Source organism: Pygocentrus nattereri, chromosome 21 (genome assembly GCF_015220715.1).
Source record: "Pygocentrus nattereri isolate fPygNat1 chromosome 21, fPygNat1.pri, whole genome shotgun sequence".
In the NCBI taxonomy this organism is placed as follows: Eukaryota; Metazoa; Chordata; class Actinopteri; order Characiformes; family Serrasalmidae; genus Pygocentrus; species Pygocentrus nattereri.
The window spans coordinates 4,035,573-4,055,593 of record NC_051231.1 but is presented as its reverse complement, the minus strand read 5'-3'; the positions used below and the strand labels follow the sequence as shown (position 1 = coordinate 4,055,593).

Below are 20,021 nucleotides of genomic sequence, written 5' to 3'. Positions count from 1 at the left end.
CATCAGCGTCGCCTCTCTGGAGGGTGTGGAGGCAGGAGCGTGCCACATCCAGCAGCCAATCGGATTGGCGCTTCATCATTGGGGGGAATCTCAGGCCTGGTAGAAGCAGCTGCCGCTGGCTGACAGCTGAGGAATCTGAACGCTCCCCAAACAAATGTTCTGTTCACATCACGCGCCCAGGCCCAAATCCCACTCCAATTCCAAACCATGGCTCAGGGAATTGGGGAGAGACACATTGCTTGCTGCTGTTCCTCAGCTTGATCTGTGTGGAACGTTCGTCTCAAAGTTCCTGTGATAGACTTTCTATCTGTTGTCATCGGCTGTGCTTACACGCAAAGACTTTTGCCAATCTGATTGAATTCATCATAATCTGACGAAAATCTGTGTTTACATTCTCACCACAAGTTTTCCGATTCAAAGTTATGCACATCACTGCTGTCAGAACAAAACCTTGTACCTTCAAAATGTTAAATTTACAGGAGAAGGAAAAACATACTTTAATTTTAATGTTTTTCCGAGTCATTTTCGCCCATTTCTTTTGGTCCGTTCATCATGAAATTTACACACAGTGTAAAGAGCAGCAGGCATTTTCAAACTACGTCAAAAACTGAAACATGATAAACATGGACATAGAAGGTTTCGTTGTACTTAGTGTAGACGTTACCATGACAACAAGCATCATGTGAGTCCGGTCAGAGCCGCTTTTACCATCCTGGCTTGAGAAACTTCAATGTGTTTAAAATTAGCTTTTATTTTTTGTATAAACACACTATCATTGATTTGATCATCTACTCGTCTGAGCAGCTCATTATGGCGAGCCTACCGGCCGTCCATCTTGCTATCTTTTAGCAAGTTTGAAGCATAAACTTCTGACCAGTTTCTGGCTCCCGCCATGTTGAACCAGAGCCGGTTTATAAGGAGACCGGCCACTTCCTATTTCCCCCGTTATATATCAAAAACCTGACTGCAAATTGCCAGAGGGTGCCCACAAGCAAGTCTTCAATAAATGGGAGTAAAGCAGCTAAAAATTAAAACTTAAAACTGTGTCTAATCACTCGCCCAGAACCTTTAATGTTATTTAATTCCTATTTAATTTTAATTATGTTTTCTTTTTTTGGTCAGTACAACACATTGCAGTGACCAGAGCAGCTGGGCTGTTCGCGCTCACTGAGGTCATTGACGTGCATGAGGCGGCATTTTAAACTCCTATAACTCGATTTCAGGAGTGTTAAAAGTATAACAGCGGCGTTAAAATGTTGTTCTGCTCTGTGTTCAGGAAATGATTGCATTGTTTTATCTTAAGAATGTTTAAGCATTTATAAACTATGATTTTCCTCAAGCGCTCCATCTTAACCCATTCATTTTGGACTCACTCCGGAGCGCCCTCTAGTGTTTGAGAAACCCAAAAGACATTATAGAGTGGGAATTCTCCTCTGTTGCTACGGAATCAAACACAGGCGTTTACATGACTATTCTATATTCTTCTATTTAACAGATTATTTACAGGATCAGATAGAACTTGTATTCCGATTGGCCTCAATCAGACTAGACTATTCCGATTGACCTATGAGTTGGATTACTAACTTGCTGCCAGGCTGCATGTAAACATAGCTAGTCTGTTCCTAATGGTTTCAACCAGTCATGAAAGAGAATGATTAAAAACTTTAACAGTCTGAATGCAACAAATGATTTCACTAGCAGAAGATAGTCCCATTCATACAATAGAGGCTGTCCATCCTTTAAAATAATTTTATTTACTGCTGACTGACTCAGATGGCACAAGCAGATGGCACCACGAGACTGGACTATTACCCCTGCATTAATCATGCAGACACTGAGGCAATGGACCTTGCCCCCAGGTTGACAGAGGGATGATTTGGTGAGGGGAGGCGGGAGGCGTCCTGCTTCTGCGGGGTCAAGCGTTTGTTCCCTTATCATTTCCTCCAGAACAGCTCTGACCCCTCGTGTCTACCGAGACTGGCCAAAACGCCAGCTCAGCATCAGCACGAGTTCCTCCTCTGCTGCACTTTTCCATCTCTCCAAACGATGACTAAACTGGCTTAAGCCCACTTCCTCTGATCTCCTCTCCATTACAAATAGAGCGAGAAGAGCGTCTCGAGCCTCAAACGATCGACAGCACAAGCCCACGGTCCAGATCAACTGCTACATATTAAATCCAGAAACCTTTCTAACCTTTTCGAAAGGATCAGAACAGTGACTGCAAGCTGTAAGCTGGGCCGTAATTAAATGGGCCATTAGTAATATTAGAGATTAGAACTGAGGTTTCTGTTCAAATGGAGGAGGAACGTGTGATCTTTGACTAACCAGGCTATGCAAACAGAGAAGAAAGCAGTGGGATTAGGCCACCAAAACAGCATGTTTAGGGATTGAAGTTCCAGCCCCAGTGGTGTTGAGATTAGTAGTTAGCGCTCTTACCCTCGTTCCGTTGAATGTTGAGCTGATTTATCTGCTCTGTGAACTCATTCTCCTCTATCGTCTCTGTTCTTGGCACGGATAGTGAGAAGCGGCGCTTGAAGTTCTTCATTTTGTTCATTTCGCCAAACCACAAGGTCCTGAGAACATGAGAGAAGAGCTTTAAGGTACTGTGGTTCCTGCACGGACGGCGCAGTGGCATCTCTCGTGTATTATAAACACTGTTCATGTCTACGTTTCACTGTACACAGTCCTTTCTAGCAGGTTCACTGTAAATTCAACAGTATAGAGAGAAAAGGTCCCGTTATACTTCAGTGGACATTTTCACCAGGATGGAGAAGGATCTTTTTTGGGAAGTGTATCGCTGCTGTCGTAAGAAAACCTTGCGCATCCATTTTTGTCGTTTTTCAGTTTTTGACACAGTATGAAAAAACCTGCTGCCCTTTATATTGTGTGTAAGTTTCGTTAAGAACGGACCAAAAGAAACGGCCCAAAATGACTTGGAAAAAATTCTGGTTCCATTGATTTACATTAAAAGTAAAGTAGGTTTTTTTCCTTCTCCTGTTAAGTTACTATTTTGGAGATATGAGGTTTTCTTCCGACGGCAGCAATATGCAAGTAAGAAAAAGTCGAAAAGCAATGAAAACAAGAAACAAACTGCATAATAAATATTATGAGCAATGACATCCCCTCCAGAAGGCATCCCAATTCTATAGGAGGTGTTTGTGAGTAGGAGCTGTGACATCTTACCCTCTAAACCCCTTATTACATACTAAGGCCCCTGTGTCAAACACAAGGCCTGCAGGCCAAGTGACACAGTCCCGAAATTGGACTGTGATGGACTGTCCAGGGTGTATCTTGCCTTCCGCCCAATGATGACCGTTGGGATAGGCTCCAAGACCCCCCCCCCCGCCATCATACCCCCGCATGAAGCGTGTCTTGGAAAATGTGTACATTTTGTGTGTGTGTGTGTGTGTGTGTGTGTGTGTGTGTGTGTGTGTGTGTGTGTGTGTGTGTGTACTTATTAGCCCGTTTTACCCTGAGATGCACTACAATCCCCAGCATGCACTACAGCACATTCTGCCAGCAGTTACACAAAAAGAAAAGATGCCTGGTGTCCAGTTCAAGCAAATAGGTAGCTTAAAAAAAAGTATAATTTATTTTTATTTAGATTCATTTTTGAATAATGACTTGGAAAAGTCACTTCGGGGCAAAATTTTAAGTAAAACTGAAATAAAAACACAGCCGGCCGGCAGACTTGTTGAGATTTTTTTAGCACGGCCCTGTTCGTGGTTGAGTTTAACACCTCTGTACTGAGGGTTATTATTCAGTAACTACAGGGACTTCAGTGCAAAAGGGCAGAGCTCTTCTTGGGTTATAGATCCGTGTAGAAAACTTTGGGCCCCCCAGTGGGCATTGAAGGGGTTATGGCTAATATGGTGAAGGGATCTGGTTCTCTCTAATAAAGGCAGACAAGAGAAGCCATTGGCTTGATAGACTGATATGACTTTGCACTGACATGCCTTTACAGAACGGCAGTGAAGGACAGCAGTGTTGGAAGTGTAAACAAGAAACTGGTGCATATTTTAAAGCTTTATGGAGAAGCAAAAGGATTTAGACTTTTTGGAAATCTGTGCTAAAATTTCTTGCACATGGGCTTGATATTCCAGTTTCACCAAGACTATGACTTCTAGGAGGATAACCGAAATCAGTGGTCTCCAACCCTGGTCGTGGAGGCCTACCTTTCCCAGCTCCAACCACAATTCCACAATGTGCCACACCTCCTCCAGCTAATCAACCTCTTCCCAAGTCCTTGTTTGGCTGAATCAGGGCGGGACAACTTACTGGACATGAGTCGGAACTAAACATAGCTCTCCAGGAACAGGGTTGGACACCATCGCCTTACATTAACCCATTAAAAACCCAGGCTTATTATTCAGTAACTACAGGGCCTTCACTGCAAACCAATTGAGTTATTCTTAGTTTATGGAGGTGCGTAATAACACATTGGGCCTGCTGATGGGCCCTGGTCTTAAATCTGAGAGGTTCTTGAACTGAATGCTAGCAAAATTAACAGGGAACCGACTTATTTTGGAGAAGGTGTGAAAAATTTACTTTACTAAAAGGATGGAGAAGGAGCTTCGTGAGCTGTGTCTAGCAGGTGGTCAAGCCTCGGTGCTGGTCAAAGTGGTGTTAGTCATCAATAAAGCAGGCTATCCATCAGCATACAATAATACTAGAGGTCAGACAGACATTATACCTCTGCTGCAGAGAGGCGGGTACACGATATGAGAGGAGTCGCTCAGTGTTCCACCTCCTCTTCCCCTTCTTTCTCTTTTCACTCCTGAATAGCAAGCAAGCAAGCAAGCAAAATTTATTTATATAGCGCTTTTTACAACAGGTGTTGTCACAAAGCAGCTTTACAGAACAATCAGCATTACAGAGAGAAGAGAAAAGAAGAAAGAAAATCCGGGTCCGAGCCCCCATGAGCAAGCCAGCGGCAACGGTGGCGAGGAAAAACTCCCTAAAAGAGGAAGAAACCTTGAGAGGAACCAAGACTCAGAAGGGGAACCCATCCTCCTATGGTCGACACCAGACAGCAAACATTATTAGTATGAAGTATTATAGAACAAAGTGGGAAGAGAAAGATCTGAGGGTGAGGACTGCATAGCGCTGTACAGCAAGAAGCTCAGTGGTGGTCAAATAGCATGTTGCTGAGCAGCGGGAGGCTGCCTGGTTGCTAAGGGTCTCCATACTGTCTGTTTAATTCTGAGCACGAGCCACGCTGTCTGCTTAAGTAATTATTCCGAATTCAAACCAGGAAGCGACGGCAATGCCCTTTATTGCCAATTAGTGTCACATAACTGCAGTAAAGTATGTGGCATAACTCTTGCTTCAAATTACTTCTTCCTCCAATTACTGCCTGAAAGGAAAAAAGCACAACAATGCTGTGTAATCGCTCTCTTCCGAAATCTCGGCTTCCGTCTCTCTCTCCTACTTTCTTTGTGTTATCTTATCTTATCTTATCTTATCTTATCTTATCTTATCTTATCTTATCTTATCTTATCTTATCTTATCGCTGTTGTTGGAAGACACAACCTTGTATCTCCAAAACTGTAACTTTACAGGAGAAGAAAAAAACCCATTTTACTTTTAATGGAAGTCAATGGAACCAGACGTCTTTCCGTTTCTTTTAGTCCATTCCTCATGAAATTTACACACAATGTAAAGGAGAACAGGTATTTTAATATTATGTCAAAAACTGCCAAACATCAAAAATGGGGGTTATGGGGTTTTCTTCTGACAACAGCGTAATTCTAGTCTTATGAGGCCGTCATTTCTCTCTGAAACCTCATCATAGGAATGCCAGTATATAGGTTCCTGTCACAAATGGGAAAAAAATGTTTTTAAACATTTGAAATATATTTCAAATGCATTTCAATCCTTGCTGAAATAAATATTCAAACAGCATACAAATGAAAAAAATATAATCACAAATGCAAATAAATGCGCGCACACACACACACACACACACACACACACACACACACACACACACACACACACACACACACACACACACACACATATTCTAAGCCGCTGCTCCCTCAGGGTCGCTGGAGCCTGTCCCAGCAGTCATTGGGCAGAGGGCAGGATACACCCTGGACAGGTTACCAGTCCATCACAGGGCAGACAGACAGACACAGTCACTCACACCCAGGGGCAATTTAACATGTCCAATTGGCCTGACTGCATGTCTTTGGACCGTGGGAGGAAACCGGAGAACCTAGAGGAAACCCACACAGACACAGGGAGAACATGCAAACTCCACACAGAGAAGACCCCGGCCACCCGGCTGGGGAATCGAACCCAGACCCTCCTCGCTGTGAGGCGACAGCGCTAACTACCACGGCACAGTGCCGCCCCGATATTGAAGCGTAATTCACTACTGAAATCATATCCAGAGGATTATTGTGTATCTGCTCACAAAATATATGTTTCCTGTCTTTTTTCCTGAGGCTGAAAGCTGGTTAACTTAGCATTTAAGGGTTGTTTTCTCTGTAAATTAAATAAACCTATGGTTTTGCACAGTTCATTGTATGGCCAATATGATAAAGTTCTGACGTCTTTGCCTGGACGTGGAGGATGGCCTCTGACCTCTGCACTTTACTGAAACTCTATATAAGCATTAACTTATACAAGGAACTTTAACCTTCTATGGATTTGCCTTCATTCTGTGAGAAAGCCTGCCTGATAGTCTACTCCTGTACTTTAAGGCTGACAGCAATGAATATCCCATCCCACCCACGAGTCTTATCCTACTTGTCAGTGCACAAGTGTCATTACATGCAAACTCTACTGGGGCTACCTAAAGTCGTAGGAGCGCTGAAAGCACGTTGGCTGAATCAGACGAGGAAGACAGCTTTATATGTCCAAGTCTGAAACTATATATATATTTATATACACTGATCAGGCAGAACATCATGACCACCTCCTTGTTTCTACGCTCACTGTCCACTTTATCAGCTCCACTTACTGTATAGCTGCACTCTGTAGTTCTACAGTTACAGACTGTAGTCCATCTGTTTCTCTGATACCCTGTTACCCTGTTCTTCAGTGGTCAGGACCCCCATGGACCCTCACAGAGCAGGTGGTGGATGATTCTCAGCACTGCAGTAACACTAACATGGTGGTAGTGTGTGGTGCTGCTCTGAGTGGATCAGACACAGCAGTGCTGCTGGAGTTTTTAAACACCTCAGTGTCGCTGCTGGACTGAGAATAGTCCACCAACCAAAAATATCCACCCAACAGGTTATACCTGATTGGTGTATAGTATATGTATAATATTGTCCAACATGATGAAAAAAATGTCATTTTATCTTGATATTGATAAAGAAAGAAGTCCGACTTCATGACTACGCCTTACATTTACGTGATTTTCCTAAGTCTTGCTATCAGTCTTCGATGACGAATGTCCCTGAAGAGGACGTGGAGCCTGTGGAGTGTTAAGGTCCAGCAATGATCCGTGTGGCGGCCCTCCCCCCTCTTTGGCCTTTGCATTTGTCGGCCGCAAAAGCCTTCAATTACAGCAGGATCACGGCAGCTCAAAATAGAAGCGAGGCGTACTTCTACATCTTCCCATATGAGCGCCTCCAGACGGGTACGAGGCAACGGAGGCAAAGTGACTCAGCGAGCACGCTGCGCGTGGCGCCTTGAGGGAGATGACTTTTCAATGACAGGGAGATCTATTAATAAGGCTTGTTGTGAGCACAGTGGACTGGTGGCATATGGAGGATGACTGGGACGCCTTGATTCGAGACAAACGGAGAGGCTGGGCTCCAGAGACTGAGCATTAGCCGAATAAGATGTCGCAAAGCCAGCAAATCCGAAAAGTAATCCAAGAATAACTTGTGCATGAGACGTAGACAGACCATCTCCTCACACAAGACCATGTGTCGTTTCAGAGCCATCTAGGAAATTCCGTTATCGATGCCAAGAACACTGGTGTCTGGAACAGTACATTGAATGAATGGTGATGAAATTACTCTCTGTGTTAAATCTCTCCTTCTGCAACAGCATCACAGGATTTGCAAAGAGGGGAACTGCGTGCAATTCACCGAGTGATTAAATCTAGATTCACACAAACTCTGCCTACTTTGTGCATATCGCTCATAATCTCTTAAGCAAGTGTAATGTGAACCATCCCTCTTGAACTGCTGATGCGTCTGCCTGCTCTCTGATTCAGCTCTTAATGGAGCGATGTGGAGCATTATGAGGGTATGGGCCCAGCGCTGTTATCAGCGATGAGATACACGACAGTGTTCCCATTTTCACTGGACTGCTTTTCACTAAGTGCCTAAAAAAGCCTATTAACCCATAAAATCTCAGGCCTATTACACACCAATCCTTATTCAGGAACTTCGGTGCAAACTGGCTGAGCTATGCTTGATATCCGGGTTATAAAAGCGTGTAATAAAACTTTGGGCCCTGGCCATTTAAGCTGCTACTCCACCGATTTTTCAAAATATAGTTAGAATTGTTAATAACACAATTTAAAAAGCTGAACTGTAAACGAAGTCATGGTGAGAAATTCTACAGAGAATGACAAAAATACTGCGTGGCCAAGACTCAGTAAAACATGGGAACGAGATAATTAAGTCGTGGCAATGACTTAGTAAAGTGTGGGAACGAGATCCTAATGCGTGGCCACGACTTAATCATCTCATTCCCATGCCTTACTACGTTGTGGCCACGCATTAGGAAGTCGTTCCCATGCGTTAATGCATTATTTTTATTTATAAATTTTATCACCAGCAGGTCCCCGTAAAATGCTCCATTCTAGAGAAACTTCAGCGTCAGAGCTGGTCGCAGTGGTGGTGATAAGAACCAGACCTCTGAAGAGGTTAATGTCATGCTCCCTCACTGAAAGATATCACACCAAATGATTATGAATACGTTGATGTCTGACAGGTTGCTCTATGATGGCTTTGTGATGAAGTTTTGGCTTAAAATGCATTTTAATCCATTTCTAATCCATTTACAAGACCTATTAGGTCAGATTTTCCACTATTTTGCCATCAGCCTTATATATAATGTTGACTTTGGGTAGTAAATACGTTGGCCATATGTGTGTTGTTGACATGGTGACCCTGGTTCCTATCACCACCACTTCAAAGAAATCTGAGCCTGGAAGTTTCTCTAAAATGAACCTCTTCAAATCAAACCACTCTGAATGACTTTGGCCCAATCCCATTTCACCTCTCGCCCCTACCACTGAGCCTTTAGCCCTCTGTTTGGCACGTTCACGACTAGGTTTAGGGTGTCCCAATTTTCGCTGAGATTGAGGTGTAGGGTGAAGTGTTGGGGCTACGTGGCCCTCCAAACGGAGGTTTTTCAGGGACTCCAAACACAGAGGAAAAAAGAAAAACCAGCAAGACGGCTGAACAAGAGACCACAGACGTGAGAATTTTCTCTGTTAAAAAATTACAATAACCACTGTTTTATCTTAGTTCAATCTCATTTTACTGTATTCTGGTCATAACAAGCCTAAAAAAGCGCATTCTAAAATAGTTCTGCAGTCCTGGAGCCACCAGAATGTAACTGCTGCACCATTTAAGGTGGAACAGGAAAAGTATCTGCTGAATAGCTTCAGTTTCAAATCACCAAAGAATAAATAAATAATTGATGCCCTAAATGTAACTAAAGCCCAGCAGCGGTCAGTTCACCTACAGTGCAGCGCTAGTAGCTGTTAATGAAGTGATTTTTTTTTTTTTTTTTTTGAGGGTCCCATTTCAATGGACAAGATTTCAACCACTACCCCTTGTAACTCAGTTCCAAGGGGTTAGGGTGACACTCAGAAACACGGTGTAGGGGTAAAAAGAAGACTGGGGATTGGGCCTTTGTTTACATCTCAAGGGCTGGATTATCCAGAACCTTTTAAAAAATTGATGGAATTCTGCTTTAACCAATTGCGAGTGAACAGGAAAGCTGCATCCAAGCATTTGCTAAGCATTTTTCTGAGGCACCGCCTCATGAACAATAATTGCAAAGAGATGAGAAGAAAATTTGCTGAGCGAAACAGAACGCCACATTTATATTCACCGTCGGACGGTGTTTTTCTCTCAGGGTGGGTGTTTGTGAGGACTGCCAAAGCAATGAGAGACGCATTCAATCGCCGCATCCCTATCTTCGCCTCTCACTACATCGTCTGTAGGAGAGCCTCTTTCATTTCCTCAAACATGCCACATTTTTGTATATTCAACAGTAATGCAGTGCTCAGTGCTGAGCGGCGACGTCCTACCCTCGAACAGATCAGCAATCAGTAGGTAATGAAAAGCTAAATTTAGGCTTCCACTGTTGGTGTAGCACAAACATTGGTCTACGATAATGAGGTACTGACCTATAAATGTGGCAGGGGGAGAGAGAGAGAGAGAGAGAGAGAGAGAGAGAGAGAGAGAGGAGACAGAGGAAGTCCTCTGGGTCCAAACACAGCTGTGCTTCTTTTCCCCTGCACTGAAAAGGCCCCTGCTGCTGCCTACCTATTTCCATCTCCTCTGGCTAGCCGCTCAGATCAAAGATCACATTAATGTGGCCAAAGATGCATAAAGGCGTTGGGGAGCGTTTAATCTCTAGGTGTGCGCTTGGCATCGGCATCAAAAAGAAGTCTGAAAAAAGAAATGTGAACTGAAAAAAACAGACCTTGTCCTTTTGCCGAAGGTGAGAGGAGAAAAGAGGGCAGGTTTTATGGGCTCTGATTTTATTCTTCTCTCCTTTTTTCTCCAAAGCGGCTTAATTGCTCATTGCCAGGAATGCGTTCCAAATCAGGATGCGGCCCATTTGTCTTGTTTACTGACTACAGATCCGGCTCAGCACGGAGCAAAGAGCATAGTGGGGCATTGTTCCCCCGGCCAAAGGGCCGACATCCATGCAGGAGGCGTCCACGCGGGCGGCAAAAAAGAAACCCTGTGCGCAGGGCAAAGACTTTCTGGCTTCAATGGGAGCCAAACCCAAAACTTCACCAAAACTACAGCCGTACCGGGGCTGTTTACTTCACAAGCTCTGGGCCCAACACGCAGCGGGACGCGGCCGCGTTGATTGGTAACACGACACGGCGCATGAAAAGGAGTGGGAAAAATAATGAGATGATTCTGATCTCTCTGACAGCGCCTGGCTGCCTCCCTCAGTGCCCCCCCCACTCACCCACCCCGCCATATCTCTGGCTTGCCATCATCAAATGGCATCTGCTCTCCTTCTGCTGCCAGCCCAGCTTGGCCCAGGGCTGCGGCAGGGAAAACCCACAGTTTGGCACCGGGAAGCCCTTGATGGTGCAACAGTGATGTCTCAAGCTGCTTTTCCGCGCTGACGTTTCAGAGTCGTTTGTGGGTTTTTTTGTTTTTTTGTTTTTTTTTTCTCCACTTAAGCTCTGTTGATCAAAGTTTGAGACGAAAGCAGTATGGAGATTTCGGATGGCTCTGCTCATTAAATCCCTCTCTCTGAGTCGTGAGAGGGAGCAGATTGTGTCTGATGTCTGTTTGACCCCCTTCACCCCAGCGTGGCTGTTAAACAGCTTCGCTGCATCTCCAAAAAAATCTCTCGCACTGGGTTGCGGCATCGCTGACACAAAGCAACCATTTTTCAAAGACTGGGGAGAGACTTCGAAAGGACAGGAATTCGACCGAATTAACACCATGACACCCAGGTATCACGACTCGACTGCTCAGCTTGTTTGGATGCTCTTTAGGACGCCTAATTACGTGAGCCGCCCCTGACACAAAAGCCTTTCTTTCTTTTGAATGGTTCCATTTGGCTCGGCTGTTGCCATCCCTTGAGCCTTTTTCCAAGAGGCTTCGCCACAGAAAGTATTTTATGGACAGATGTCCTCTGAAGCTGGAAGCTATAAGTCCATTTGGCTGACAATTAGGTACGGGCACGACATTTGCCTCCACCGATCGTGGCTGTGCCTTCCAGCAGGGTGGCCCCTGTGTCCTGCAGGGAGTGTGTATACAACTCCACCACACCCTCCGTTTTATTTTCAGTTTTATTGATGCCCTGAGATCCAGGGGCTCGGTTAATTCAGTACAGCAGTTGCTCAAGTGCTAGTCTTTGTCCAAGCCGGCCAGCACGCAGGGAGACCCCTGAAGAGAAACAGTGTGATGTGCAGTTGTTCGTCTCCTGTGGAAGAAATGGCGCACGGTTTGGTGCAAAAGGTACTCCAGCCTCCCAGACATGAGTCTTGATGGCTGACACGCCATGTAGTTCAAACCTGTGGACTAGACAGGAAGAAACGAATGGTCTTTTGTAGTTAATTGCTTTCTAACATACTACAGACTGGCGTTTGCAAACGAGTGCTCAAATGCATAATATCAAATAAAGCAGGAGTAATTCATTAAAATTCAATAAGGTCCAGTTAGAGAGAATTTCCTGAAGCAAAGGTCCAGAACATCATAATGTCTAACTTGCATCATGATTCAGTGCCGTATACTATAAACTGAAGTAGCCGAGTAGGAATATCAACATCTCATACAGTCGACAGCTGAATATCAGATCAAATAAAGTCCAGTTCAGTCAGATTTCAACAACATTTACTGTCAGTTTTCTCTTTTTAGAGCACGGCTTGGAAAATAATCTGACTCACTTTCTTCTCTGACTGCTGTTTCTCTCCTCGTCCCTCCCCTGTGTGTACCTCACTCACTCGAGTCTCAGTGCCCATTGTAACGCACAGATCTGATTGACCGAGTAGCATCATGTGTGATATTTACACCGCATGTGATTGGTCAGTAAGTCTCCAGCCGCTAAAGCTACCATAAAGGCTAGAAAAACTCTGCCGATTAAAATAGGATTACCCCGTCAAAATGAAATAATCCTCCATAGTTTATTGTTTATAGGTCCAGGTCCGCATAGGACAGTGTCTGGGTCTGGTCTCGGACCGCGGTCCGCCTATTAGAGACCTCTGGTTTTCAGTTTGTAACAGTTTGCACGTCCCTTTTTTCCCGCTAGGCCTCCCAAAGATAGACAGTCCAGTCTGCCTGGACTTTCGCTCACCAAGATAAGAGCAGTGATACAGAAGTGAGTTCAAGGTGTAAATCTTTTCCAATCTTTGTTTAGTGATGTTTTTTTATTGTCGGATTGGTTGGGAATTCCACTGCTGACCTAATGGTGCAAAGTCCACTGAAATCATGAAATAACTTATAAATAACCAAGAGACAAACATAAGTCTTCTTCATGATTGATGACTTGGCGAGTTATTTCAATGTTACATATTAAATTCCTCGATATCTAAAGCCAAACAAACGAACATGCATTTGACTATTTATCTTTTTTAAATGTTGTTTGCCATTTTAATATCTGTCACTTCATCTAACAGCTTATCTTGTATTAGTATTTCACAGAAACTGGGTGACACTGGAAATTCGTAGGGGTGAATGTGTCTGTGTTCAGCTTTTAGCCCAGATAACTTGAGAATGCCATGATTTTTTAGTGTTCAGCATCGGAAAGTCCTGGACAGAGTTGCAGCTATTCCGATACCATATCAGCGCTGATATAGGTGTTTAGTATTGGCTAATGGCAAAATCTGTAATGTATGTGTTTCATGGCAAGGCAAAGGTAGTGGACAGTGCCGGTTCTGCCTTTAAAGCTCCATTAAGGGCCCCTAACTTCTGAATTATTAGTGTACTATTGTCTTGCGGGTGGTGGAGTATGTGCCTTAGATCTAACTAAGCTCAAAGTTAGCTGGATAAGTAAGAAACACTGCATAATGAGACAAACTCCTGGATCAAGAACGCTGAGAAGGTTATCTATAATTTAAGTCTGCTCCAAGTCATAAAGGCTTCTGAACATTAGAGCCAGGCGTTTTGGATCTCAGCTCTCCAGGGTGGTAGATCTTCAGGGCCAGGTTCGCACGCAATTGTTTTAGAGCCTAATGTTATGTGAACTTCTAAGTAATTGCTGTTTGTGATGAAATAAAACAGTGATCAATAAGCCTCTAACACTTAAGCCTCTACTGAGCTCGAGCTGCAAAGGAACTTCTTTTTTACACCCATTGCCTCTCAGCATATGAAGTGAAGCTTGTTTGGCACAACTCAAATGCTTACTTACAGTACATGAAACAGTGAACGTAACTAGGTTTTACGCACCTCTTAAAACTTTCACTAGTCATTCTAGTAACTTTAGTTAGGCATTGTCGAAGAACATTATGAGCTGGATTTCCAGTCTAACCCAGGTTCATATTCTTTAGTCTTGAGTCAAGGGCCTGTTTTCATGTACATCCGTATGAAAGGGAGGTGCAGTGCATTCGGTTAGTGATAGACTGGCAGGTCTAGTAGAAAATAAAGAAGAATATAAGAGTAATCCATGAAATGGAGGTCAATGACAAGAAAAGTGCAAATACAGTAAAAGAAAAAGAAACGAAAGAAAACAGAGAAGGAAATAATCAGTTTTTCAAGGTTGTTTACATAAAAAATCTTGAACTTTTTAGGCCCAAATACAAAACTCATGTAAAAAAAAAAGGCCATGTAACAGTTTCTTACATTAGGCTCAACATCCAGTAAGACAATCTCATGTTCACTGCCATTCACAACCCTTATTTACCAGTTAGGCAGCTGGTAACATTATTCTGGCAGTATATTTCAAATATAACTAGAAAAAAATCAAACTACTGCCAAACAGACGGTTGTAAGAACACTTGAAAAAGAATTAGAAGGTCTGTTTAGCAGCATGTGCGCAGACCTCTCTTCTGTCTGTTCCGAATGCCTCGGTAGAGTGTTTACTGTAATCTCATGTCCTTAGCCATAATTCTCACTTATTAACTGTATAGTAATTCCACTATGCAGTGGATCACGATGCTCAGTTTGAAAGCCACTGGTCTATGAAAATGCAAAAGGCCTGACCCCACTGGCAACAGCTGTGTTTTTCACTGATAACGTCAGTGTGCAGTTGACTCCTATCAAGATCCATTCATTTACCGGCTCGTGTGTTTCATCCAATGCAAATGAGATTTTTCGTTTCGCAAGTGATTTGGGCGACAGGGGCGACTGGGCATTTGACCCACCACTTTCTAATTAAGTTCAGGCTGCTTATTTCAGGAAAAAATCAAACCCCCCCCTAACTGCACAGACCACTGACCTCTGGGCAGGAACAGATACACAGTGAGAGTCAAAAGCAATCAAATTATCCAAATGACCAGGGAGAGGCTGTTTCCCTGAAAAAGAAGCCTGTGTGAGATGGTGCACTGATACTGTTCATTACATGTATATTGTGACATGACATTATAGATTATAGCCATGACATAAGCCAGAGGTCGGCAACCCGACTGGTAAGAAGATCCATTTTGTCCATTCAATAAAAAGCAGATCACCTTGTCACTGTGTAATTAGACCTCTGCATTTAACCCATCCGTGCAGTCAAACATCCACATACATGCACACTAGTGAACACACACACTAGGGGGCAGTGAGCACACTTGCCCGGAGCAGTGGGCAGCCCTATCCATGGCACTTCAGTCATGGACTGTCAGCCGAGGGGATCAAACCAGCAACCTTCCGGTCACAGGGCTGGTTCCCTCACCTCCAGCCCACGACTGACGAAAACTCAGGCTTACTTTGCTCTGCTTTAAGCTTTGGCTCAGCTGTAGCCGCTTTTCTCGCATCTCCAGCAGGAAAAGTGGAATAATTTCTTGTAAAATGTCTCTGAACGTTTGACCTTTTACAAATCCAGAATCCCTTCCCGTTCACCAGCTTCTTATTTGAACTTTTCATTCCACCTTAAATGGTGCCCGAAGCGCCAGAATGTACCATTGCACCATTAAAGGTGGAAAGGGACTGTTTGAACAAGAAGCTGGTAAACGAGAATCAAGCATCTGACTGTTTCTTGTTGCAGATTAAACGTATCAGGAAACCAGCTGGAGTGATTAGAAATCTCTCCAAATTATCAATGGCCATCTTGAATTTGTCTTTTTTGCCTTTTCGTTAGTTGTCTGTGTTGCTATGGTGACCATCAATCTGTGCGCTGATCTTAAAAGGGAAATTAGCAGATATAGGCTACATTAACTCCAGCGTTTAAGACCTTTTATTGTTAAAACTGTGTTGAAGGATCAGCAGAGCTTTATTTTACTGTAAAGGAGGATTATTTTATTATTACCTACTGATCTGATTCAGCTGTGGAGCCGCAACTGGGCAGTAAAAGGGCCTCATGCAGCTCCAGAGCCACATGTTGTTGGCTTATATTAATATCTTCCACCTTTATGTTCCCCAGCTCACAGAAGATGGATGAATTACTGAAGGCATTCTTCCAGGATCAGACTACACAAATTCAGCCAGACCTTGACACAATCTTACTGAAAAATTTCCTTGCAATGGGCCCGAATGTGGGTGTTGGGAATGGGGAATGGGCGTTGTGGTGTAACATATTCAAAGAACAGTGATGTGGCGTCTAGGAATCTATGGAAAAAAGGAAAAATCTGAGTTTTTTGTGTTTTCCTGCCTAGCTTGACTCCTAATGTGTTCCTTGACTTTGACCAATAGGATGACGGAGTGCTCTGTGGTGCACTCATCGCTGCTGTCGGAAGAAAATCGCTGTATTTAACATTATTAGTTTAGAGTTTTTTACCCAATTTTCTCCCCAGTTTAGTCATCTTCAATTTCACCCGCTAGTTAGGACTGTCCAGTCACATGATGCTATCAATGCTGGGAAGGTAAAGGCAGCACAGGTTTCCTCCGAGACCTGAGAAGTCTGGTTTCACTGAATTACATTAAAAGTAAAGTGGATTTTTTCCTTCTCCGGGAGAGTTACCATATGGGAGATATGAGTTTATCTTCCAACAACATACATACATTGTCTAAGCCGCTTCTCCCTCAGGGGAGGGAGGCAGGACAGGTCGCCAGTCCATTGCAGGGCAGACAGACACGTGTGTATACACACACACACACAGGTAACGTAGCATGTACAATTGGCCTGACTGCATGTCTTTGGACTGTGGGAGGAAACCAGAGAACCTGGAGGAAACCCACACAGACACGGGAAGAACATACAAACTCCACACAGAGAGGACCCCGGTCACCCGGCCGGGGAATCGAACCCAGACCCCTTGCTGTGAGGTGACAGCGCTACCCACCGCGCCACCGTGCCGCCCCTTCCAACAACAGCGATGTGTAAATATAGAGAAGAGAAAGTGGTATGATTTTCAGTTCTAGTCATTTTGAGACCCCCTGATATCAAAACATATCTTTGTATCTTCATTTACAGGAGAATACAATTCCAAACCTAGTCATGTTTTCCTGCTCCAGACTTTCTGTTCACTTGGTAGCTTGTAGCTACTTAATGTACAATTGACCCTTAAACACATTCGATATCTCAAGGTTTCTTTGAAGGGCAGACAGCACATACTGTCCACAACTGCTTTTATCTTCTTTTCTTTTATGTTTTTGGAAGACAAATGATGATCTATGAACTGGCGCAAGGACATGATTGATGATTGGTCAGCATGAAGCATGTAGCCAGTCTCCCAATCAAAGCAAGGCAAGAATTTATGACATTATCATTATGATTGTCTAATTTGACATAGTGACCATCAGAAAAACAAAAGTATTGTGTACTCTGATCCCAGCATTACACTGTAGGGAGAGAGCGGAAAGCAATGCGTGAACTAATATTTACACTTTTGGTCAGTTCATGTCGCCACATTATATGAATCTTAGTACATTTCACATTATGTGGCAACAAGAACTGTGAAAACATTACATTTAAATGTCAGCTCACTCACTGCTCCCTGGCTAAGATGGAATTAGGTTTTCTTCAGAAGCATGACCTAGCAAAGTCGTTTACATACATGTTTATAAGGATGTAATTACAGCAATGCATAATACTGAACATTGGTTTCAGTCAGTCCTTCAGTCAGTCAGTGGCCCAGCTGTCTTACCTCAGTCTGTCAGTCGGTTCATTAGTAAAGATAGTGGTTCTATACAGAACCATGAACATTAAAGAATTTGCATGCGTAAATGGTTCTTCAGATTAATGGGGAATGTGTTGTACATGGTTCTATATACAGAGCATTTCTTAAAATGGTTCTATATAGCACCAAAAAGGGTTTACTATTATTAAGACGTCAATCTCGTAACACTGAAGAACCCTTTTTGATGCTAAGCAACAAATTGTCTGTCAATCTGAAGAACCACTTCAGCATGCAGAGAACAACTTAAGCATGCAAATGGTCCTTTGAGTGCTCAAGTGGTCCCGAATCTTACCTTAAACAGTACTGGTCTGTAGACTCTTCATACAACTCATTAGATTTTTTCCGAATTTAAAGGTTTTTTCTCAAATGAAAACATTGATTTCAATGGCTGAATCATTAAGATTAACATGAGCTTAAAATGGAAATGTTCAGATTAAAAGTAATAATAATAATAATAGAGAAATTATACTGTTATTACACTGCTGCTAGTGCATAGTCCACTTCATTTGATTTGTAATGACAGCATCCAGACACGTTTGTTATTTAAATACACATTACAGTATATATTACATACATCTGCATGATAAACATTTCTCTATAAAAAACAGTTTTGAAAAACAGAACTCCACAAACAACTCGCCGTGTTTAATCGAATTTCATGACTTGCCTTGGTCCCAAACTGTAGAAGGGTGACCTAGATCCTAACTGGTGCCCAAGGGACTGACCAAGTCATTCATCTGGAAGCTCTCCCCATACAAAGGACAAGCACAGGCCACTGCACCCTAATGTGGGCTGCTCGCTGACACCAACAGTGCAGCCGTGTGAAGCATGTAGAACTACACCGGTCAGACATAACATTATGACCACCTCCTTGTTTCTGTGCTCATTGTCCACTTTATCAGCTGGTGTGTTAGTGTGTGTTGTGCTGGTCTGAGTGGATCAGACACAGCAGTGCTGCTGAAGTTTTTAAACACCTCAGTGTCGCTGCTGGACTGAGAACAGTCCACCAACCAAAAATATCCAGCCAGCAACATCCTGTGGGCAGCGTCCTGTGACCACTGATGAAGGACCAGAGGATGACCAACACAAACTGCAGCAGCAGATGAGCTGTCGTCTCTGACTTTACATCTACGAGGTGGACCGACAAGGTAGGAGTGTCTAGTAGAGTGGACAGTGTTTAAAAACACCAGCAGCACTGCTGTGTCTGATCCACTTTTACCAGTACAACACACTAACACACCACCACCATGTCAGTGTTACTGCAGTGCTGAGAATGACCCACCACCCAAATAGTACCTGCTCTGTGAGGGTCCATGGGGGTCCTGACCTCTGAAGAACAGGGTAACAGAGTATCAGAGAAACAGATGTTTACTCCAGTAAGTGGAGCTGATAAAGTGGACAATGAGCGTAGAAACAAGGAGGTGGTCAGAATGTTATGTCTGACCGGTGTATATATAAAGCTGTACATGCCTGTGTACTTTAGCCTCTGAAAAAATATGAATTCGCCAATTATGTGAGCCTCTTTAATTTTTTCCGTTAGCAATTCAGGAATCAGCATGTGTAATTCCCTTGACCAACATCCTTTGTCCGAATTCTTGCCCCTGGCAAACTGCAAAAGCATTGAGACAGATCTTGTTGCCCTCAGGCTAACCAACATAGATAAGCTGGTGCGCTAGCAAACATGCAGATATCAAGAAGCCACGTCTTCTTTTTGGAGAAGTCTAAAACCACTCAAGACCTGTGAATGTCTGTTAAGGAATGTGTGGACACGGCCTTGAAGACTGTTTCACGCTTCGGCGAGTCTCAGAAGCTGTTCTGAGCTCTCCAGATAAATAATGGTAGCCAAATTTGAAAAGGCTGAAAAACTTTTCCAGTGTCCTTGCCATAAATAACACAAAAGGGACGGTAAAAATGAGGCTGAAACGTAGCGACTGAAACAAATTGCGAGTTTAACCTCAAAGATGCAATCAACAGAGGAAGGCAATGCTTGGCTGGCTTTGAATTTATACATTATTAGATTGAAGCAGGCTTGGTGATGCCGTGAAAGCAGAAAATGGGGGAGTGACTAACCAGGCGCTTGTGCTTAAAGGGGAATTCCACCAATATTTTCCAAATGTGTGCATAATTCAGTTGCTGAGATGTA

General features: G+C 43.5%; 1 protein-coding gene across 2 annotated transcripts in view; it reads right to left on the bottom strand.

Moving 5' to 3' along the window:
* Window positions 1–20,021, bottom strand: part of cdk18 (cyclin dependent kinase 18) — a 66,980-nt gene that overhangs the window by 27,893 nt on the left and 19,066 nt on the right. The window contains exons 2-3 of one of the 2 annotated variants that reach the window (XM_017714800.2): window positions 4,694–4,777; window positions 2,437–2,573 (exon numbers count right to left, since the gene is read on the bottom strand). In XM_017714800.2, coding sequence (XP_017570289.1) covers window positions 2,437–2,554 — 118 coding nt within the window. In that variant the 5' untranslated portion in view covers window positions 2,555–2,573; window positions 4,694–4,777. The remainder of the gene's footprint in view (window positions 1–2,436; window positions 2,574–4,693; window positions 4,778–20,021) is intronic. The other variant, XM_017714798.2, reaches the window with a different exon arrangement.